The sequence below is a fragment of the Littorina saxatilis genome, linkage group LG5, assembly GCF_037325665.1.
Source record: "Littorina saxatilis isolate snail1 linkage group LG5, US_GU_Lsax_2.0, whole genome shotgun sequence".
Lineage (NCBI taxonomy): Eukaryota > Metazoa > Mollusca > Gastropoda > Littorinimorpha > Littorinidae > Littorina > Littorina saxatilis.
In genome coordinates, this window is record NC_090249.1 from 42061902 (window position 1) to 42085535 (window position 23634).

Sequence of the window (23634 nt, forward strand, 5' to 3'; positions counted from 1 at the left end):
TCGTAGTCTTGTTCTCGCTCATCCATGCTACCAGCATATCCTTTATGTCTGAATTTGCTCTTTCAACAGAGCCTTGACCCTGGGGCTGTCTCGGTTTTCCATGCACTATTTTTAGATCGGGCCATAATTGTGCGACCTCGGGAATTATACTGGCCGTGAATTCAGCTCCGTTGTCGCTCTGAAGAATAGATGGAGCACCGAACGCCAGAAAAATGTCTAGGATGTGACTCGCAACTTCCTAAGCTCTTTTGGTACTCACTGGTCTCAGAATGCAGAATTTGCTGACATGATCTTAATACACACAAATCCATTTATGACCTCGGTCAGCCAGCGACTGCATGTCAATAAGATCGATCTGAGCCCGGGATAGAATATCGTTTGATAGAATCGGTCGAACAACAACACCTTTGACTCTCGCTCGTTTCTTCTTCTTCTGACACTCTGCTCACAAAGATTTGTAAAGTTCTATCGCGTGGCGTGGTATGTTGTCGTATTTCTTGTGCAACTCCTTCTCCATGCGATCACGACCGCCATGGCCTGTGGCCACATATGCGCTCTCTTGACGATATCGTATGTTTTTTCAAGGGTAGCATAGTAGAGAATGGATTCCTCAGTTGTGTCAGTCCTTTTCTGTACAAGCCTTTCGATGTCACCGCATTTTAATACCTCGAATCTGAAAATTAAAGTAAATGACTATTTAATGGCAATAACAGGACATGTTTATCATGGTTATAAACCATGTACCATAACTCTCGGCAGCGAGTCGGATATAATTACAACACGTAGGACAGAGTCCAGATTGAATTCATCTTGCTAAAACAATAACAACATGTCAATGTACCCGAGCGCTACATTCAAACTACTAGAGATCGTGAACAACTTACGTCGAATAATAATAACAAATCTTCCTTATGAGAAAAACACACCCGTTTACACAGTGTTTCAGTATTGTTTCACGATAGACGTAGAGCTGAATACCAACACTCAAACCTGTTTTTGACAAACACCACACATCACTTACTTTCCCCAGAGATGATACTCATGACGTGACTTTGTCGTTTTCTGGAAGGCAGCTTTTACTTCTTCAATTGTTCTGAAGTACACAGCTTTCGGGAGCAACTTTCTGCCGTCCTTTTCATAATGTTCAAACAAACGTCGAGTAAACAATTGTTCTTTTTCAGTATCCTCCATGGTGACGAATAAGCAACTGGTGAAAACTCGACTGGAAATATTGGACCTCGGCTTTCCATTGTGACATGCACTCACACTTACGTGAAATTCAAACTGTGGTGAACCATCACTCATTACAATATTCACACCATGACATTTTGTCAACACTTTGTCCTTTAAAAATGTTCTCACCGTGGATGGATGGATAACTGTTCAGTGCAATAGGCTTTTATGTTGTGTGTATTGCCTGAATTGCGTCAGGCAATAAGCGTAATTTTGAGAGTTAAATTTCAGGCATTACGTGTAATGCCTGGTATTTTTAGGCATTACGTGTAATGCCTAGTGGTAACAGGCATTACGCGTAATGCCTGAACATTTCAGGCATTACGCGTAATGCCTGGTTTCACTTAATGCCTGTAACATATACACACTTCCTCATGTGAACTCAAACAGCTTTTTGAATAAGGGCAATCAATACATGCCCCTTTTCAGTCATATAATTTGTTTTACAATAGACTGCCTCATCAAAACATTCTGCCCTCAAACGCATCTGCCTAGTTCTTTAAAAGAATCACGCTTTGGACTGCACAGTCCTGATGATGTGGGTCGTGTACAATCCATACTTTCCAAAGAAGGATTAAAAGTAAAATAAAAAGTATGGGTCGTACACTACCGACGCCATCCAATTAGGAGTTTTGCCGTCTCTTTGCATAGTATGGGTCGTACATGACCTACACCATCCCAATTAGAATACACAGCATAAAATTCCTTACGGAATTCCATATGGGTCGTCCGCAACCCACATCAGCCCGAATGAGTAGTTCAAATTACTTTGTTTGTGTTAAAAGATAATTTTTCAAAAGTTGTGGTCAAATGACTTGAAGAGAAAAACCGGTGTATTTTATGGTAGTTCCTGCCCTCAACTTCCTTGGAATATGCACCATTTTGATCACTGTTTCTCGTAATTTCCGTTGACTTGTGCTCTTCAGTGTACTCAATTGCGATGAAATTTAAAGCCACATTGATTTTCGGGCTGTTGTTGTTGAAGATATTGAGTTTTTAAGTTTGTCTATGTAAATTGAATAATTAATTCTGTGACCTAAAAAAGAGAGGGGATAGTACTGTGACAATTTTCTGAATTTTGATTTTAACCCCAACCTTGTTCTTAGGTGTCCCAGTTCAACACACAGTGACTAGTATTTCTGAATCATACACACTTTGAAGGCAAACTTAATGCCTTATTGCACCCATTTTCGTACCCTAACTAAAACATTCATTTCCGTGTTTATTCATTTAAACGTTCAATGTGATTTAAAGGTAAAATAATTGATTTGGCTTTATCCTCGTATGTTAAAGTTGCCAAATTGTGCCTATTCTGAATTTTCTTTGATGTATAATTAGTGCCTAACGTTTTTATAGGGTCGATTTTGGGGGGTACCCTTAATTAAGAGGCGATCATGTAACCCATGTAAAATGAATCTTTGATTCCAAAAGTGTGCCAGATAGCCAAGTGGATGGCCTTTAATGACAAAGAAAGTTTGAATGAATTGACACGGGAATGAATGGTCTAGTGGGGGTACGAAAATGGGTGCAACATATTTTTTTGGCAGAGTGTATATCCAATGGCAATAGTAATACCTGCCTTGCATGAACAAATAAAGGACTGGGTGGCCGAGTGGTAACGCACTTGGGCTCGGAAGCGAGAGGTTGTGAGTTCGACCCTGGGTCAGGGCGTTAGCAATTTTCTCCCCCCTTTCCTAACCTAGGTGGTGGGTTCAAGTGCTAGTCTTTCGGATGAGACGAAAAACCGAGGTCCCTTCGTGTACACTACATTGGGGTGTGCACGTTAAAGATCCCATCATTGACGTTAAAGATCCCATCATTGACAAAATGGTCTTTCCTGGCAAAATTGTATAGGCATAGATAAAAAATGTCCACCAAAATACCCATGTGACTTGGAATAATAGGCCGTGAAAAGTAGGATATGCGCCGACATGGCTGCGATCTGCTGGTCGATGTGAATGCGTGATGTACTGTGTAAAAAATTCCATCTCACACGGCATAAATAGATCCTTGAGTCTAAGTCTGGAGATATGCGCGCGATATAAGACTTCATATAATAAAAGATTGATCAGAAAATTGTGTATGTAACTTTGTCTCACATAGCCATAAACAAGCTGGTAGCTGTTTCCCAAACCAATATAAAAAGAAACAAGTAAATAAAAAATATTTTAACTCAGTCACCCCATGAATTTGGATCAACAAGCCCAAGAATATTGGTTTTTTTTTCAATAATACTAAATTATTTTTTAAACATTCTTCAGTAACAAACAAAAACTATAAAACATATTCGAAAATGCTTTGTCAGGTTGAACTTTTAATCAGGTAAAAACAAAATACATACCTTATGCTTTGAATATTAATGTACATGTCTACTATCTGATACTGTATCGCATGAACTTCACACAGTCTGACTCAATGTGCCTTGTGAAATTGGGCAGGTAAACATTGGCAACAAACCTGTGATCTGGATGTTGACATGGTACTTATATTTTAAAGGCACAATCTTTCCATGTCAAAGAATTGTTCTCATCATCACAGATGTGGACTGTCTTTTGCATGGATTGGTGGGATAAGACAAGTCTTACACTTGGACAAACACTGGGAGGGGAGGAGGAGGGGGGCCTTTTAAAATTCTCTTTCAAATAAAGAATATGTTCGTACTCTATTTTAAGGTTTCACCTGGCCATCCTCTGTGTATCTGATACAGCTGTATATATTAAAAAAAATCCTTGTTATGCAAACTATCTTGTCAACCACCCCATTTACATTATGGGATTCATAATCCGGTATTTATGGCGTTTATGGCTATCTGGAAAGAAAATTTTTTTACTTTTGGGTACATGTCTAAAGGCAGTTTTGATTGATTGATTTTTGGATGATCACAGGTGGCAGTGACTGAATGTAATCAACAAAAGCCTCATAGTCTGCAATTAATAATTATCCAATGTACAAATATAAACGCATTCGTGTTGGTGTTTATGATTGATGCTTTACAGTGTTAGGAAGGTATTTAAAAGGTAACCAGAAAAAGGTCAAACAATAAAACCCTGCTATTTCTCGTGTTAAGTTGTGGTGAAAATCGATGCATCGCATTGAAATAAAGTCAGATGTGAATGATCAGAAAGATTTGAATGATGTTTTGTTGGGTTCCATGCTTCTTGTTGGCATTTAATAACTGCTTGGAGATAAAAGTCTGTGTGTGTGCTTGTGTGTCTGTGTCAAGATATACATATAACGCAAATAATGCTTTCTCTCTCTCTCTCTCTCTCTCTCTCTCTCTCTCTCTCTCTCTCTCTCTCTCTCTCTCTCTCTCTCTCTCTCTCTTCAGTATGACCTATCACGACTGATTATTGCAGAGTCAATGTCTTCATAAGTACAGAAAATAATTCATATAGATCTATGTAAAAACTAAAACACCCACACATATTTTGACACCCAGTCTGTGATGTCTGAATGAAATACATATTTTTATTTACGTCACAATTGCATGACAAGTACGCGAGATAAATTTAACAACTTTGACCTGACAACACACACACACAAAAAAAAAACCACCTCCCTCTCTGTCAGCAAAGCCTTACGCAGATCGATGCAAGGTGCAGATCAATCAAACACACACACAATGTTGTCAAAATGGCACAAGACACGTACAGAGTGACCCAAGAAAACTGCAACCCTCACAACTGCTAATTACTTCTACATCTCTTGACCGGATCACTATATATTTAGGGGACATAAACTTCAGCCTATGCATGACCCTTCCCTTGATTGGCAATGTTGTAGAACAAATGGTCTGACGTTTGTGCAATTTCGAAACAAAGTTTCCAAATTCGACGATCGTCTCAACAGAACAAGGTTTGACATTTAGCGGTAGCAATACTTACCTGATTTAAACCCTCCAGACTTTTACTGTTTCGATTATCTGAATATCTGAGAATACACAAACACCCCCTTCACCCCCTTAGATCATCGGTGACCTAAAGAAAGCAGTTACAGCTCCCTAAACAGCAAAGCTTTCGTGCCACTCATAATTTCGGAGGGGTAATTTGAAACACATTTTGTAGAAAAGGTAAATGTCCGATCATTATACCTAGAGACTCGAAACTGTGTAGAATGGTCGTGGATGAACTGAAGTGTATGCACAACTATGAACATATTTGCTAAACTCAAATGACTGAAAAAATAAACCCTTCGTTGTACAGTTACACTTTCGCAATGCCACGCAAAATTCATTTATGACAGGAACGCTTTCATCCATTTGAAATGCCCTGATCCGGCTTTTAATTGCTATATTCAAATAACTGACTGTCTGATGTTGATTCAGGTATACTAAGTCATTCAAATTATCCCAAAGCTAACAATCTTGAGTGCTGAAATCGGGTTAGTTCGGCGACTGCTCAATTTCAAACCTCGTGCTGTTGAGTCGATCCCCGAATTTGGCAACCTTTTTTGAAAATGCACAAAAGTCAGACCATTTGATCTAAAAATTTGTCAATTTGTAGAAGGGTCATGCATAGACTGAAGTTTAAGTATCCCATATATCAAGTGATTCGGTCCACAGATGTAGAAGTTATTAACAAATTTGAGGCCTAGAAAATTCATTATGGACGATGTCAAGGACGTCATTCAGATCTAGATCTACATACATACGTAAGTACAGGTACCAAGTCTCATGTTTTATTCGTTTTGTAACGGGGCTAGAAAAACAAGCCTCCACGATCGCGTTGCTTTTGTTAACATTGGAAAGGAGGGTTATTATTTCTGTATGTGTAAATGTGTCCTTACTTTGTTTGGATCGATGTTATCATCAGCTTTTCGTCTGCTTTCAACCGGATGTTGTGACCTTCAACCTGATGTGACGTAACTAATCGGGAAACTCCGTTTAGCCACTAAAAATAGCGCTTTGCTCGCTCTTTGCAAAGAGCGATCCCAAAGATGGATCATGAAACGCGTCGTTCCTAACTTTCGTCCCACTCTCAGCTAAGAGCTCTTAAGGCCCTATTCCTAGGAACGCCTAAGAGCGCGTATATGAAACTGGCCCCTGAATCCTACAGTTTTTCTGAACACACAGCGTGTGTGTGATGGGGTCGGGGGTGTCTGTAGCTTTCCCATTCCTGAATTAAATTGAACCTTGAAAATCGACTCTTTCTACATACACGAAATTATATAAATTTAAGAAGGTTATTAAAATTATACTGCTCATTGATCTGAATACGGTTCTTAACAAGAGGCGAAGCCATCAAGGCTCACGTAAGAAATCGACAAACAGTAACACAAACTCAATCACTCCGTCACACACACACACACACACACACACACACACACACACACACACACACACACACACACACACACACAGAAAGAGCATAGGTGAAACTGTGCAAGAAAGCTAGACACTAGATCTGTCTGTCTGCATGTAGCCTACTTACAAGGACACGACTGCCAACTAGTCTCGGCGCGCTCAAAATAATAATGACCGAGACTGTCAGTACTTCCTTCGCGTGACGTCTAACCCTCTTACGTCATAATGTGACGTCAATGTAATGTGACGTCTTCAAATGTTAGAGTTTCTACCACAGACATACACACGCACAGACGCACGCACGCACGCACGCACGCACGCACGCACGCACAGACAGACAAAGTTACGATCGCATAGGCTACACTTACGTGAGCCAAAAATTGAGTGAGACTTGCGTGTGTGCTTGATAGTATATTTGAAGGTGTGTTTTCTGGAATATTGTATGTGTATTTGAAATGTTACATGCTTGTCAGTGGTTATATGCGTGCATGTGTGAGGCCTCGTGAGTATGTACGGGTTGGTGTGTGTGTGTGTGAACGTCGCTAAAGTACTGACGCCTTCCCTGTCAATTATTTGTTATATTTTTCACCACGTGTTGTCCATAGTATGAATGAATTCTTGACACACACATTCAACTTTTCAAATGACGGATGCAAATGCAACACATTTGAAATAGTTTTAATCTTAAAGAGTATGTGAATAGGTTTTAAAAGTTATATAAAATGCTAGGGGCAATATTGGTGCAATGTTGTGATAGTGTTGATAGTATTTGTTTTCATTGACATGCTCACAATTAATCCTGTGAAAAAAGTTCATTTTTGAAAGAACAAAATAGAATGAACTTTTTTCACAGGCTTAATTGTGAGCATGTCAATGAAAACAAATACTGTCAACGCTATCACCATATTGCCCCAACATTGTCTCAACATTGAAATCCAACATTGTTCCAACATTGAAATCCAACATTGATCCAACATTGAAATCCAACATTGTTCCAACATTGAAATCCAACATTGATCCATCATTGAAATCCAACATTGTTCCAACATTGAAATCCAACATTGATCCAACATTGAAATCCAACATTGATCCAACATTGAAATCCAACATTGATCCAACATTGAAATCCAACATTGCCTCAATATTGCAAAAATTTGCACTTCCAATGTTGAGGGCCCCAAAGGGTTTAAAATCGTGATCGTGATTGGCGTTTTTTGACCTTTCTGTGACCGTGATTGCCGAAATTTCCATTTCTGTGATCGTGATGGGACTTTGCCCGTGATCCGTGATGACAAAAAAAATCAAGTCTCGTGATCGTGATCGTCATTTGTTTTCGTGATCGTGATGGGCATTATTGCAAAGCATTTTATTTTCAACGTACATTTTTTCACAGCTGTAGCACTCTATGATCCTCTATTCGTCAAGGAGCCAATCCTGATTGAAGGGAAGCAACAACACATTCAGAAATATGATTTTGACAGCGATTGCTTCTCTTTAAGAGAACCATGCCAATCACACACAAAAAAGATTTCCAATCAGAAGGCAAATTGCAAAAGTCTGCCAAACTTCATCCAATGAATGGAAGGGCTTCGTGCAAAAGTTTTGAGTGCATTCAGTCAATTTCGAATTTGAAGATCAAAAATGGCGTGCAGCAGTACTGTCATCGAACTTCTGTTATATTTTGTGGATTCAAGCCAGACCAAAGCAGGCGGCGAGAATGCCTTCCTTGGTGGAAAGGTCAGGCTACGGGTCGGTCTTTCCGAAGACGAAATATCAAGGTATGTTGATCTATGTTGCTCTATGACTGTTCTGAATGTAGGCAAAGTTCTTGAAATTTGTTCAAGATCTAGTTTGAGTTTGAGTGAGATCATTGACCTTGTCGACATTGCCACGTCCGGCTGTCACTCGCTCAGTGTGACCTCGACTGGCTCGAGATCGAGTCTGCGTGTAGCCAAAACCGAAACTAGAAATGTGTTTTTCATCCCAGCAACGTGGACAGGGCCGGACTAGGCGAAGAGGAGGGGGGGGGTTGCCAGTGGTGGCCCAGGGGGATGTCTCCCCTGGCGGCAGGGGCGGATCAGTTCATTTTATGACTGTTTTTTTTCAAAAGTATATTGTGAAGATATGGGTGTGAAGGCGCGAAGCGCCGAGCCGACGACGCGAAGCGCCTAGCTTGCTAGGGGGGTCCGGGGGCATGCCCCCCCGGAAAATTTTGAAAAAAAGGATGCAAAATGGTGCAATCTGGTGCATTCTGAGGATGATCATTACCAGTTTCAGGCAGCAGATTTTGTCACTGATTAATACCCCAAAAATTGAAACTCAATGTAAAATAAAGAAATGCATACCTCATTCAATATTTTTATTTTTTGGCTGGGTGGGGGGGGTCCGGAAACCCTAGAACCCACCCCCCCTCGTTATGGGGGTCAGGGGGCGAAGCCCCCTGAAGCTGACGGGTAGGTCATATTCTGAGATAGGAAAATGGTCGCTCCTTGCATGAAACGGCATAAAATAAGCAATAATAAAAAAAAAATTAAATAAGTAAGGTACATGTTTAGGCTAGGGGGGGGGGTTGCGCAACCCCCATAACCCCCCCCCGGTAGTCCGGCCCTGGTGGACACGCTTGGCATAGATTCTAATTGTCGCTTCTTTGCATTAAGCTTGGATTTATTTTAGCGCCTGTAAACTTTAATATCAACAATGGGTTAAATTGAGAAACAATGGCGGGGAGACGTGCCAGTTTGGGTCACTTGATCCTCATGTCAAAGACGATCAAAGTCATGTTTGTTGGGGATTTTGTCAGGTATGCTACTTTTCCGGGGAATTGCCGGAAATCCGGGAAAGCCGTTTTCAAAATCCGGGAAAGTCAAATTTATTCCGGGGAAGTTGAAACATTTCCGCAAAAACGATCGGTGTGAATATCGCGCAACGCGGGCGCCGGTCTCAATGATATGGAAAGCCGTTTGGCTCATAACCATTACACGTGTAAACAATGATTAGTACACGTGTAATAAATAATTAATACACGTGTAATTAATGATTAATACACGTGTAATAAATGATTAATGCACGTGTAATAATTGATTGATACACGTGTAATAAATAATTCATACACGTGTAAGAAATGATTAAATACACGTGTAATAAATATCTCATGCACGTGTAAGAAATAATCAATACAGGTGTAAGAAATATTTCATGCACGTGTAAAAAATAATTAAGTACACGTGTAATAAATAATTACACGTGTATTTAAACGTTTCTTACACGTGCATGAAATATTAATTACACGTGTATTTAATCATTTCTTACACGTGTATGAAATATTTATTACACGTGTATTTAATCATTATGCTATTCCATAGCATAAGAAAAAAGATAAATTACACGTGCAATAAGAAATAAATACACGTGTATTAATCATTCATTACACGTGTATTTATAATTTATTACACGTGTAATGGTTATGAGCCAAACGGCTTTCCATACAATGAAGCCAGCGCACAGTCGTGTTGTTTTCACCAGTTTGGAGGTGTGTTGAATGGTGGTGGGGGGAGGCTAAAATGGGATTTTTAACAAGATCACAACACTATTACAGCCCTGAAAATGATGACCAGAATGCACAGATGTTCACCGTTTTTTGAAAAAAAATACGGGGGGGGCATGCCCCCGGACCCCCCTTGTTGGCTCGCCTACTTCGCAGGCTCAGGCTCGTGGCTTCGCCACTGGCACTGCGCGCTTCTTTCAGGTAAAGCCATTTTTGGCCTGTAGCATTCCTGTTTGTTTTTCAAAGCCATGAAACCAGGCGATGGTGTACCTCAAATTGTATGGCAAAGTTGAAAATAAAGAACCTATCACACATACATGTAAGCCTACTTTAATTTCAATCCACCCAATAATTTTTGAGAAAATGGGTTTACAAGATTTAGCTCTGGAAATGTGAAATTGTGCAAGTATATATTCATGTGTGTGAGTGAGGATGTGGGAGTTGAATGTGTATGAGAGTAGAGAGAGAGAGAGAGAGAGAGAGAGAGAGAGAGAGAGAGAGAGAGAGAGAGATAGAGAGAGAGAGAGAGAGAGAACAATGAAAACAACATTCTTGTTACTGATTACAAATCATGATATGTATTTCTATGTGTGTATGAAAGAGAATTAAAAAAATAATAACAAAAAAGTGCAACAGTTCTCACTTTGTGTTGAATAAACAATAGATCCAGAGGAGCGAATTACTGTGTGGTTGTGTTTACTTTGACACGTGCGCCACTGGTGTTCGTGATCGTGAAAACAAAAATCAAGGTAACTGTGATCGTGAAAGCTAAAATTTCCCTTCCCGTGATCGTGATGATACCCCCCCTTTGGGGCCCTCAATGTTGATCCAATATTGACTTTCAATATTGAGCCACTGTGACCGGCAATGTTGCCTCAATATTGGGGCAATGTTGATGTGCTGACTGGGAAGCGTAAAGGAGATCTGCCTGCAGTGGAACAGAGGTTATACTGTACGTTTGGTAGCCGGTGCAATTTTGAACACTCCTGCGCTTCCCGCGGACAGAATCACCCCAGCAAGGACCATCACCAGGGGGGGGTCCGCTGTCACGATTTCATCTTTCGCCTGTGTACATATTTCCCCCTCGACATATTATACTCAAGACTGAAATGTTGTTTCCTGGTAAAAATTAAGAAGTGAAATTATTTATGGACGAAAAGCATGTCAGTTTATTGCATGTGAAAAAATTGGTGATAAAATTTAATAGATTTCACCCCCAAAATCGAATTCTTCGAAAACGTGTAGGCTACTTAGTGGTTACGTCCCTTGAGTAAGAAGGAAAACATTTTAGGATGAATCAAATTGGACAAATTTGGCCTCATGAATGTAAGGTACACAAGGTCGCTCATCTGTACTGACTATCGAAGGGTGTTTTTTGTTCAGTGTAGAGTTTATAGGCTACTAGATCAACGAGGCCGAGAAGCGAAATACTAACACGGCGAAAGATGAAAACGTCACACCGCCACACCATTGCAGGGAACTCAGGCTCCAGCAGCGCCCAAACAACAATAGGACGCGCCCAAACAACAATAGGACAGGCAGACCACACCCATGAAGCCTGAAATAAAATAATGTCAATTTCCTATTATTATTTACAGAACAATGTGATGAATGTTCATAGAATTGAATAAAACAAAATGGAAACAGGATTTCTGGCTCTTTATCGTTTCTTACAACCTAATTGGGTATCTTCGAAGAAAAAGAAATGTATAACAAAAAGTCGGGCTCGTCCGGGATTCGAACCCGGGACCTCTCGCACCCAAAGCGAGAATCATACCCCTAGACCAACGAGCCGCTCTGGTGAAACGGGGAAAAGTAAGTATATAATGAAATGCATACGTAACGCTGGTTGCTATGTGAAAGCGCAAGGTTACTAGCAAACTTATAACTATTTGAACTTACTTCTATGTAAATAACTATCATTCGTGGAAAAGAATATTTGGATACATTGCCGTAGTATTTCCTCAAATTTCCTCAGACTCTTTGTCAGTAAGGAACTCTTTTTGCGGACGCGTAGATAGCTCTGAGTGAAGTAGCTACTTCCGCTGTCAATGTAAATTGTGTTGCGAAGTTGCTCTGCGTCTCTTCTTTACCGTAGTTTTCCAGCATAAAAATCATTACAATGAGTTACGATATTCCTGACTATCTGGAGCGAAAGGGCTCTCTTTTCCTGCGTGCCAATCATATGAACTACTCCCGTGCTATTTTGAATTCTAACTGGTAAGATACTTTGACTTTCCTTACCTCAACTCTCTCTCTCTCTCTCTCTCTCTCTCTCGGGCTCAATTCTTTCAGTTTCTCATTCTTACTCGGCTGCCTTAATAGCTGAACTAAATTGTCACAAGTGATGTTTTGTTGTTTTTGAGGAAGTCTTGGAAAAAAACCACCTGTGTTGGGCCATACCTCATTCCTGCTTAAACTTTCTGTTCTGTGTGACTACTCGTTTTTTATTTTATTGTTTTGTTGTCAGTATACATGAATGTCAGTTAGACAGGATGTCTTGGGAAGTCAATTTAAGTATAACTATTTCAATGCACCTTTCCTCTCCCCGTTTGTTTATACGTTTCTCATAAACTATCGTTTGAAATGTTAACCAGACGAGAACTATGTATGATCTAGTTGGGTTTGTTTCTGTTTCAATCTTTTTTTAACAGGCATCAAGCGAGAGAATCAGAGCCCAAGGATTATAACATCAGCCAAGACCCAGTTCGAGACCTGACAATTGCAACATACAATCGCATTGGAAATGTCACAGATGGGGTAAGAACCACAACTTAACACTTTCTACCCCACCTATGTTGACCAATTTTTGTTTTACCGAGACCAGCTGTGCTGCAGCAGGTCACTCAGAATTGTAGTAAATGTGTAGTAACTGTGTATCAACACGCTGGAATGCATGTGTTAGATCGACGTTAGAGTAAGCGACTGAAGCTAACAGTCTAAGCGGATATATCCGCACCTGGTCAGATAGAGCCATATGAGTGGGTACGGATATATCCGTACCTGGGAGACGATGAGTTAAGGAGGCAAAGCACTAATGTTAAGATCGAAGAAACACAGGGACGTAAGCACTCTATATATACGACATGTGTAGCAAAATTAAGTGAACATTATCTTGAACCAATCTCTTGGCACCAGAGAGAATTAACAAGCATTGCGTTGAACAAATGACTGTCATCCTCAAATGGAATTAAATTACTGATGGGGTCAGTTCCCTTTATTTGGTAACTACATATTAGTAGATGTGATAATTATGATAATAATATTTGAGCAATGGTTAAAATGATTTAAGGTTTAAGTTTTTTATCATTGCTTGTATGTTTGCGAATGTTAGGCACCAGAAGAAAATAAAAGTCTGAGTCAAGGAAGAGTAAAGACAATCTTATGGTATATGTGACACACATCACATCTACTAATATTTAGTTACCAAACATTTTCTGGCAGGTTGTGAATACCCCATGCTTACTTTTCATCATTATTTGGAGCATTGCTGGACATGACCTTTTGACTCTGCTGCAGAGTCTGCCGGAGACCACGTACCAGGACATGTCCCAGCAGGTGTTTCTCAAGCCCAAGTTCATGGAACAGGACAACGTGAGGCCCATGATTAATAAAGAAACACTTCAGCATGCTCACATTGACAGGTAAACAGAACTGGGAACCCATACCATTTCACCGTATTTTGTATGCATGATTGTCTAGAATACGATCAGTACGGTCAGTGGGAATAAAATACGATGAGAACAACTCCTGGACTACTTCTCTTCACGAGCGCATCCCGAAGCTGATCCAGTATTTTGACATATGATCACTGTTTTTGTCAGTAAACATCGAAAGAAGCATTTGTTTTAAACGTATTGGTAAATTTAATTAATGGTGCGGCGGAGGCGTGTGAAACATGGATGTTCAAATGTTCAGAGTTCACTCATTTTTCTGAAAATACACCAATTTTGCCTGAGAATATTCCAAGTACAAAACAGGGGTTCCCAGGTCTGGTTGAGATTGGATGTAAGACTGAATGAATGAATGGAGGGTCTACTCAGCCTAGTTACAATAAGCGTGTGTGTGTGCGTGTCTGTCTGTCTGTGTGTGTGCTTATTATTATTATTTTTGTACTGCTCATCAAATTTATTCTTCTTCATTCATCAAATGACACATTGCATGCAGGGATACCGGTGACCCCAAGGAAGGTTACACATCAGTGCTGCCACGTCACAACAAGGACTACAACAAATACTACCTGGAGACAACACACAGGTCCGACTTCAAGGCTCCCTACCCCTTCATTCCCGAACCCGTAAGTCAGAGTTCAGATAAATAAGTTGTTTCTGCTTCATTATTGGTGGATGATTTAAATTTCAAGGGAATGGATACATGGTTGAAAACTTGATTTGTATCCTGAACGTGTTCATGCAGGAACAGGTTTCCTTCTTGTCACTCTCATCAAGGCTAGTAGTTAACATATTAGAAATGAAATACTATAGTGCTGGTTGCTGCCATCTTTCTTTCTTTTCTCTTTTTTTTCCCCCCTTATATAAATGTTCAGTGTTAATGCAGGTAAAAAATATTTTACAAAGATAGAGGTGTTTGAATTCCTTGTGGCACACATTCTCAGGGTGTAGTCTCCTCTTTCTCTTACAAGTACATTGCAAGTAAATGGATTTCAAGATCAAAGTATTGCAAGTAAATGAATTTAAAGATTATCAGGGGTGGGACTCTCTTGTGATGAAAAAAGAGGAAATCTTTTTTTTCTAGGGGGGTTCCCCGAAAGAACAAATAAATAAATGGTACATTACAATCTGTACAATCTGGTGCATTCTGAGACTAAAATTCATTTTGTTTGGATAAGGTAAAAAAAGAAATTTTCCTCACCCCCCCATGAAAAAAAGAAACAAAATTTCGCACAACAATGGTAACATTGTAATGGTGCATACTTACGTAATGAACCATGTATCCATAATCCAATACTGGCAATAGTATGATTCAATGCATTGAATCACAAAATGACTATTAGTTATCAGGAGTTTTCAGTCAGCACAATTTAACTCTCAAGCCTCCAGTGTTCTGTTCCATCTTCACTTCTCTCCATATCATTCAGTCAACAAGTTATAGATATATACTGTGATGAAATGGGACGCGGAAAAATAGATTACTGCAGCGGAATTCGTAAGTTGTGTCCGCGGATTCGCGGAAAAGTCCCACCCCTGGATTATAGTGGGATTAATGCCCTGAAAGTGTAGTTCACCAAATATTTGACATGGATGGAGGGTTTAAATTGCCTGTCGCACACATTCTCCTCCTAGTCACCATTCCTCCTTCCCATAGACTTTTTATTGAAATTTCTCCCAAGTTTACCTCTATTCTACACTCTCTGCTTCCCTGTTTTCTCCCTCCTGGTTGCCGCTCAACTGCTTTCAACTTCCAAAACTACCACTCTCTTCTGCAACCCCCACTTCCCTCTCAAATTGATCCATTGAAATGCGTTCAAAAAAGGAAGGCAAAATGCATGTTGCATTTTTCACCGACTGACTTGCCGATTTATTAGTTAGTTGGCCTCCTTACCTCGCTGGCATCTTGCAAGCTGGTTTCATTTTTTTGTAGAGAAGTTCATTATTTGATTCTGAAATTTGAAACGTTAGCAGTCTATTTGTTTTTGGATTTTTAGTTGGCTTTTATTTTGAGAGAAAGATGGTATTTGTTTGTTTGTTGCTAAAAGAATTTTTGTTGACTTCTTGCATTCCAAAGGAGGTGCCCGCAGATTTCCCGGACCAGTCAGCAGCCGTTCGCAGATGCCACTCGCAGTTCACAGACACGTCCGACTTTCGGCGACCAGGCCGGAACACCTGGGCAGATGAAAGCGGCATTTATGCCAACACACACTTCAAGCGAGAAATCTTTGTCCCCAGGAATCCCATTCCAAAAAGTCTTTAGTAAGAAAGTAGACTCCAAACTGACATGTTCAGGATTAATGCAACTCCAGATTCTTTAGAAATACACAGTTTTGTGAGTGAAAAGTGGCAGAGAATACACATTGTAGGAATGTCAAAGCCATTTGATGGAAAACTTTGGTAGAAGACTGCAGAGCGACTTCAAATGCAGTCACAGGATCTTGATCATCAGCTTCGTTGTTCTTTGAACAGAGAGATAGATGAAATGGTTTTGACATGTCACAAAAGTAATTGTCAACAACCAAGGATATGGAGATGCATTATGTTTGTTTGTGTGTGTGTTGGGGGGAGGGGATAGTTCAAAATTTTACTCTGAAAACCATTTAACTTTTTTTTTTTTCAAAATTGATGAGACTCCACTGCACCCTTCATAATTTTGGCTCACCTTTTTGCGATATTGTACAGATTGTGTTGTAAATATATATATATATATATTGTTACACTGTGTCACTTGCATAACCTTGAACATAACATTGAATGTGATGTATTTTTTAATGACTGCATTTATATTCACTGGTTCTTTATAAATGTATGTGTGTAATTGTCTAGGTAAATGTGCTCTTTTCACCAGTGGGCAGTCTAGAATTGTGCGTCAAACAAACCAAATAAATGTATGGAAAAAATGTTTAGTGTGTCTTTGGTGCATGTAAGAACAACTGTCACTAGAAGAAATCACACATACATATAAACCGACAGACATAATCACACTTGTTCACCAATACACACTCATTCAACCCATAGACCATTTATCCTGGACCGCCAACTAGCTCTCTCTCCGCTCTTTCTCTCTATTACGAGGTAGCGGCCTCTCGCATTTAGGAACCTACGATTACATGGCCTTTCAGAAATCAGGGGGATATCATATCCGGTGTCGATTGTAAACATGGACGAAGTTGCCGAGGTAAGTTCTGAAAATGCTAAAATAAACTCAGCTAAAGTGCATATCGTCAGTGGCCTTCGAAGACCTCGTAACTTACATTTTCCCGATTTTCGGATTTTTGCATGGTTCCGTCCCTTGATTTTTTTCCTATCATCTGTGAAAAGCTTGTAACTCTATTTTGCAAAGGTCTTTTTCCCCTGATTTTAAAAACCTCGTATTGCGTTGGGTGTTGAGACATTAGCGGGAAAACCTCGTATTGTCTGTTTGAATCCCTGCGAGTCTGTTGAAAATCCTCGTAATTGTTCCTTAAATTCAAAACAAAAAAGTGAAAACCTCGTATCTACACGTTTTGATCTGGTGAAGAGGAATTTGATTTTTAAAACACTCTTTTGTCATTATCTCAGAACTATGATTTTGAAGATACGAGGTCTTCGAAGGCCACTGACGATATGGAACATGTTTTTCAATGAATTTTGTCAAGTTTAGTTTGGAGTTTTGGAAAATCCAGTTCATTGTCACCTCCCATTGTCACAAATAACTGGAGCGTGCTTGCTTTTCACTGTCTTCGAATCGCTGGCCTTTCAAACCGGACGCTAAGCGCCCCTTAAAGTGGAGCGTCGTAACCTCGAAGGGTCACGTGACAAGTTGGCGGTCCAGGCTATTTGGTCTATGTTCAACCATACCCAAAATGTGTAGCACACGGCAACATATTCCACATTCACTCCAAGAAAATCAGGAAACACAAAAGTTTTCTTGTTACAACATTTAAGTACACTGTTTGCAAGGAAAAATCCTTGGCCTGGATGACCATGTTAAAAATATCAGCAAAGCTAATATCAAAAGTGAAAAAATTTCATGCCAACATTTTGTTATGTAAAATATACCCCAAAAAACATCTAAACAGAGTATTTCAGTGTTTTTACAGCACATGTGGGACCAGTTAGTATCAGAAATTCAAAAATGTGTCCTGAAGCATACTGTAAAATTATAATCGCATCTCCAATCATGTCCCCAATAGGTAGAAAAACATGTGAGGATGTTAAAAAGAAATGTTTCTACCGTAAAAAAAATTTTTTTTTAAAGAGAACAAAAATCCAAAGGCACAATTGTTTTTCTCAGTAAATCACATTTGAAAAAAGAAACAGAGGCCATTTTGACATTTCTAAAAACCGCACACATGAGCGCTGGACATTAGCATGAGTGGGCATTCAAACTCATCCAAAAATGTAAGACAAACTATTTTAGACACATTTTTCATTATTCATTCAATAAACCTCAAATATGACTCATTTGAACAATTTTAAGAAATTCTGATGTTACCATTTAACAATGTACAAAAACATGAAAACAAGAGGGAAGGGGTAACATCAGAAAATAGACAATGGAGGAAAAATACCAGGATATTAAAAGATGTTAATACTTTTGGCTATGAACAAACTGTTCATCTTTGGCATTAAAGACGACCAGAATCCCTGAGTTCAAGCAAAGACTGTGTGTCTTGTGTTCAATAATTAATTAATTTTGCTGAAAGATTGTTTGACTTTTGTAATTAATTCCTGTACTAGAGACAGAGATTCTTATTTGCTGGTGTGCAGTGTTGCTGTTTCCTGGATTGAGACTACACAGCATATACACCTACACTTGAAAAGATGGAAGCCTTTCTGTAAACTCTAAAAACAAGCAAAAATATCAACATAAAAGTTCATAATTTCACCGATCCCTGTTGAAATATACAAAGTAGTGTTGGAAATATATTTCAAGTGAAGGATATACAATAATATGTTAATACTTAATGTTCTTTTCATAATGCTGAGAGGGAAACAAAAAGAAATATTGTCATCCCATATTCAAGTACGTGTAGTAAATCATTATGCTTTGGCTGCAACAAGTAATATAACAGGAAAGCTTTACAATAAATTAGAATACCTGACAAAAATGCCTCAACTGTCCAGTCTCTGATATTACTTTAGAAGCTGCATTGGTTTCTGGTGGGACTGAAATATTCCTGAATTTATCTGATGAATTTACTTCAATTTCACATTTATCGATAACTATTTTCTTTGTTTCCTCTATATTGCAAGACTGTATTTAAAAAGAAAAGTAGAAAAACTAAAAATGGACCTATGAAAACATACCTTTCGTTTAGGTACCTAATCACCCTTTTATTAAAGTACATAACAAATAAACAAAAAAAGCTGTCTTGACAGTCTTGCTGAAAACTTCTAAAGTGTATCATGCTATAAACCCAAACTTCATCAAACCTGAATTATGACCATAAGAAACCCGAGGATGTATCCTGCAATCTGGAATAACAGACGATTCCTCTTAATTAAAAAACCTGTGTCAATTCCACACAGAAAGGAATACTTCATCCCACCAGTATTGGCCAGTTACTAACAGAATTTGAACCTGTGTTGAAGAGAATCGTTTGAAATGGCAGTTAACATAGCTGTAGGTTATACAAGTGACATTTCTGAGACCAAACTCAACACTGCTGGTGAAAAATTAAAGCTGTACAAGACAAAAATAAAAGTTAAGTTATTAAGAAAGGAGTGTGTACAAGATTTTTATTTATTTAAGTGTTTGAATTTTGACCTTCTTCAAACCTATCATAAAAATGCTGCTTTTTTTGTAACAGGCAAAATGTCTTTATTGCAATCTTCAGAGATTTAACCCTTACCCATTTAAACATTCCATACTTTTAATCTTTTTATCAATGTTACTTTTCAAGTCTAAAATGAAAAAAAAAAGCAGATTCTAATCTTTTCAACTAGTGAAACCTACTCAGTGTTATAGGCATCGATGGCAAGTGCGTATAGAGCTTCCTAATTTCTTTAGTTAATTTATCCACTGTTGTTTTAGGTGCATGTACCGTACTAAATCCTTTATATAATTCAGTAATAGAAGCTTACATATTCATAATTATAGCAACAGAACTAAAATAACCACAGGAACTTTAAGTATGGTCTCAGAAATACAATACTGTTTAAGATAGTCAGTAAGGTAACTGATAATATCAATTAAAAACTTATAAAATCACCACCAATTAGTTAATAGTAAAAAGAAAAGTATCTGATAAAACCAGACAAAAGTTAAGATATTAACTATAATGAAATTAAGACTAAGAATATTACAATTTTAAATAATAAAAAGAACAATAAATGACCAAAACAAGCAAAAAATATGAAACAAATAAATAAAGTAAAATAAACATAATAAAAGCATAGATAATGGCTGTTCAGCTGTTCACAATTTTATGCGTTCTCAGCATATGCTTTTGTCACCACATCTGAAACTTGTGTGCAATAACATACTTGCGTGTAGTTGACATTAAACTTTGTTGCAAGAAAAAAGATCAAATAAAGAATAAGTATGTAAAGACAACGCTGCTTAAAACACAATGTTCACTCATATGAAGACAGACCCGCAAACACATCCTTTTTTTCACAGACTTGTTTTGACTAGAATAGCATCACTGGAAGATATAGCATTTACCGGGAATTACAAACAATTTGATACATTCCACCTGTGCTTAAAATTGAATAAAAACAAAAAGACATTAAAAGAAAAAATTGCTTTAAAATCACAAGCTGTACAATTTTGATTGTTATTTGCAAGCATGATATTACAATATACACTATCAGTATAAAAGGCACAATCTATTTTTAAAATAAAAAAGAAATGCTAGTGTATAAAATGTCTACTTCAGTTGCCTTTTCTTGTCTCCTAACCCTTAAATTCTGCACTAATAATGAATCAATTGATATCAGTAGGTTTTCCAAAATCTGCCAAACTTGAGCAAATTCTTGCATGTGAATAAAACCATTCAAAAAGGCACTGTAAAGTAAGGCATTTGTGTAAGCATACGCATATTATTACCCAACAAAATGTGTGGGGATTAAAATAGAAAAATAATTGAGCAAAATTTGTTACCCTGAAAAAAGGCACTTTTTTTTTATGCCATTCATATTTGAAGCTTATCATCATGATCGTCTGTTAATTTCATAAAGTTTTGATCAACTCTTTTTCAGCAACATCTTATTTTCATGATTTTCATAGCTTCTTATTTTCAAAATCAAAAATATAGCAAGTACGCAAGACTTTGTACATAAGCTTTATTATGATAATCTCAATCTAACGCAATCATCACACTCAACATTCACACACATTTTCAAAAGTGATCTACGGCTTAAAACATGACCTTCTGAACAGCCACTATCTTCTTCAAAATCCGTCTCAAGGCCGTGGGCATTGCCAGGTCGTCTTATTAATCCATCCGATAAAGCATCCTTCCTTTGTAGATCAGGGGCACAGCATGAACATTGTTTTTATCAAGGTCATTTTATTTCACAGCAAGCTCATCATTAAGATTGTTTTCACAGCAAGGTCAAGTCGATGATCTGCTAACTCACTATGCCTGAAGGGCCAAGGATGCTGTTTAAAATCATGCTGAAAGATTTAGCTGGCAGGACAGGAGTCGATTTCAACGTCCCCTATAACCGTGCCACTAAAGAGAGGCTGTGGCTTGTTGTTGATTTCTAAGTTCCGGATGCAACCAACATACTGTTCGTTGGTCTGGACACCCTTCAAACTGGTGTCTGAAAATGAAAGAGCATAAAAGTGTGATCAGTAAGACGACAGAATGAAAATAACTAATAAGTACACAAAGAAATCTTGGAGATCACACAAGCACACACATGGATGTGAACCCCAACACACATGTACTTCCTCTCTCTCAGGCACACACAAAAATTTACACAAGCATGAAAAATGACTTTACACACAAAAACACACAAACACACACACACACACACATAAACACATGCACACACACCAAAATTCATAGCACAATACTGCATCAGACAAACGCATTTTCACAGCAAAAAAGCCTGCAGACTTACCAGGGAGTCCTCCAATGTAGAGAGGATCGTTGGTGTCGGCAGCGGAAACCTTCGTGGAACCCACACTTTCTTGTCCGCGCTTTCCATTCACCACCAGAGTGACCACTGTCTTGTTCTTATTGGCTGCACACATCGGTCATCAAAGTAAACATTCAATTCTTATTCTTCTACGTTCATGGGCTGAAACTCCCAAGACTTTTAAGTGTATGACCATTTTTACCCCACCATTTAGGCAGCATTTGCCGCTTTTGGGAGAATTCAGTTCAATGAACCACAGCACCAACTTCCTCAATAGTCAGACAAGCAGAAGGAAGAAAGAAATGAAAGCATTTTCTCAGAATTCAGAATTGCGTGCGCATGATAAAGATCCCAAGTTCACAGCACAAATTTCAGGTCTTTGAAACATGATTACAGGCATTCAGGAAAAAGAAAAAAGCTAGTGTGGTACTGAATGGCAGCTTGCTCTCCCCAGTGAGAAGGCAGCCTGAATGTCCATGAGGGTAATCTCAAAGGAGCATATTTCTTTCTTTATTTGGTGTTTAACGTCGTTTTCAACCACGAAGGTTATATCGCAACGGGGAAAGGGGGGAGATGGGATAGAGCCACTTGTCAATTGTTTCTTGTTCACAAAAGCACTCATCAAAAATTTGCTCCAGGGGCTTGCAACGTAGTACAATATATGACCTTACTGGGAGAATGCAAGTTTCCAGTACAAAGGACTTAAGATTTCTTACATACTGCTTGACTAAAATCTTTACAACAAGAAGGGCAAAGCCCACACGACTCACATGCTGAACAGACCTTGATCTTTCTTTCAGAATAATTTTACAATAAAACTGAGAAAAACAATATTTATTCAGTAAAGAAAATAATTACAGAAAACTAATGCCATTGTGAGTTGCACATTCAGTAATTGCATCCAAGTTATGGTGCATACTGTGTCAAAAGGTTCTCCATCCTAAAATGCTAATCGCTGGTCATTAGGGGATCGAGTCGAACAAGGAACGTCAGTTCTCCGACTTCTCTCTAGTCTGGCGCCTGTTTTCTCTTTTTTGACAAATATCAGTTTAACTCAAACTGACCTGGAACTTGAAGATATGTAACCTAATGTGAGTTATTATGAAAATATAATGTATTTCCCTCACACATATGTAGTTTTGGAAGAGTTATTTTCAATAGTTCAAGGTCAAGGTCACTTCAAAATATATACATTTCAACTTTGAAGGACCCTGTGACCTTGACCTTGAAGTGAGGTCAAGTTGCCAAACATGTTTCTGAAGATCTAATGTATTTCCCTCACACATATGTAGTTTTGGAAGAGTTATTTTCAATAGTTCAAGGTCAAGGTCACTTCAAAATATATACATTTCAACTTTGAAGGACCCTGTGACCTTGACCTTGAAGTAAGGTCAAGTTGCCAAACATGTTTCTGAAGATCTTGTAACCATACACCATCAGGCCACAATTGGTGTTGATAGACTTAATAGTGTCCAAGAAATATACAATGTTAAAGGTTTCACAGACGGACGGGGGGGACGGACGCCCGGACGCCCGGAAGGACAGGCGGACGATGTCGGTGAGTATATAGACTCACTTTTGTAAGTATAATGTATTTCCCTCACACATATGTAGATTTGGAAGAGTTACCTTCCATAGTTCAAGGTCAAGGTCACTTCAAACTATGTATACAATCCAACTTTAAAGGACCCTTGCGACCTTGACCTTGAAGCAAGGTCAACCAAACTGGTGTCCAAAGATAGGGCTTACATTGCCCTGTATAGCATACATAGCTAAGGTTGCCATTCTCGATAACTTCAGAAAAAAAT

At 38.6% G+C, this 23634-nt stretch overlaps 2 protein-coding genes and 1 non-coding gene across 4 annotated transcripts in view; 1 reads left to right on the plus strand and 2 right to left on the minus strand.

Moving 5' to 3' along the window:
* Positions 1-11801: 11801 nt before the first annotated feature.
* Positions 11802-11873, minus strand: Trnap-ugg (transfer RNA proline (anticodon UGG)). The gene has a single exon. It is a non-coding gene; the product is annotated as a tRNA-Pro (tRNA).
* A 234-nt stretch (positions 11874-12107) lies between these two features.
* LOC138967178 (cilia- and flagella-associated protein 95-like) lies at positions 12108-16654 on the plus strand. Its single transcript, XM_070339691.1, has 5 exons — positions 12108-12299; positions 12734-12839; positions 13599-13723; positions 14247-14376; positions 15825-16654. The coding sequence occupies exons 1-5, from the start codon at positions 12202-12204 to the stop codon at positions 16008-16010; spliced, it is 645 nt and encodes a 214-aa protein (XP_070195792.1). The 5' UTR covers positions 12108-12201; the 3' UTR covers positions 16011-16654.
* Positions 16655-17655: 1001 nt separating this feature from the next.
* Positions 17656-23634, minus strand: part of LOC138967179 (laminin subunit alpha-like) — a 168539-nt gene continuing 162560 nt past the window's right edge. For both annotated transcript variants that reach the window (XM_070339694.1, XM_070339693.1), the window contains 2 exons: positions 21809-21931; positions 17656-21505 (listed from right to left, as the gene is read on the minus strand). In XM_070339694.1, the coding sequence (XP_070195795.1) occupies positions 21366-21505; positions 21809-21931 (263 nt within the window). In that variant the 3' untranslated portion in view covers positions 17656-21365. The remainder of the gene's footprint in view (positions 21506-21808; positions 21932-23634) is intronic.

What these genes read in the sequence shown, in the direction of transcription:
- LOC138967178 (XM_070339691.1), top strand. Translation starts at nt 12,202, where the DNA reads ATGAGTTACGATATTCCTGACTATCTGGAGCGAAAGGGCTCTCTTTTC. An exon ending in TTGGAAATGTCACAGATGGG is followed by an intron (nt 12,840 to 13,598) that starts GTAAGAACCACA and finishes ACTCTGCTGCAG; the next exon opens with AGTCTGCCGGAGACCACGTA. An exon ending in ACCCCTTCATTCCCGAACCC is followed by an intron (nt 14,377 to 15,824) that starts GTAAGTCAGAGT and finishes TGCATTCCAAAG; the next exon opens with GAGGTGCCCGCAGATTTCCC.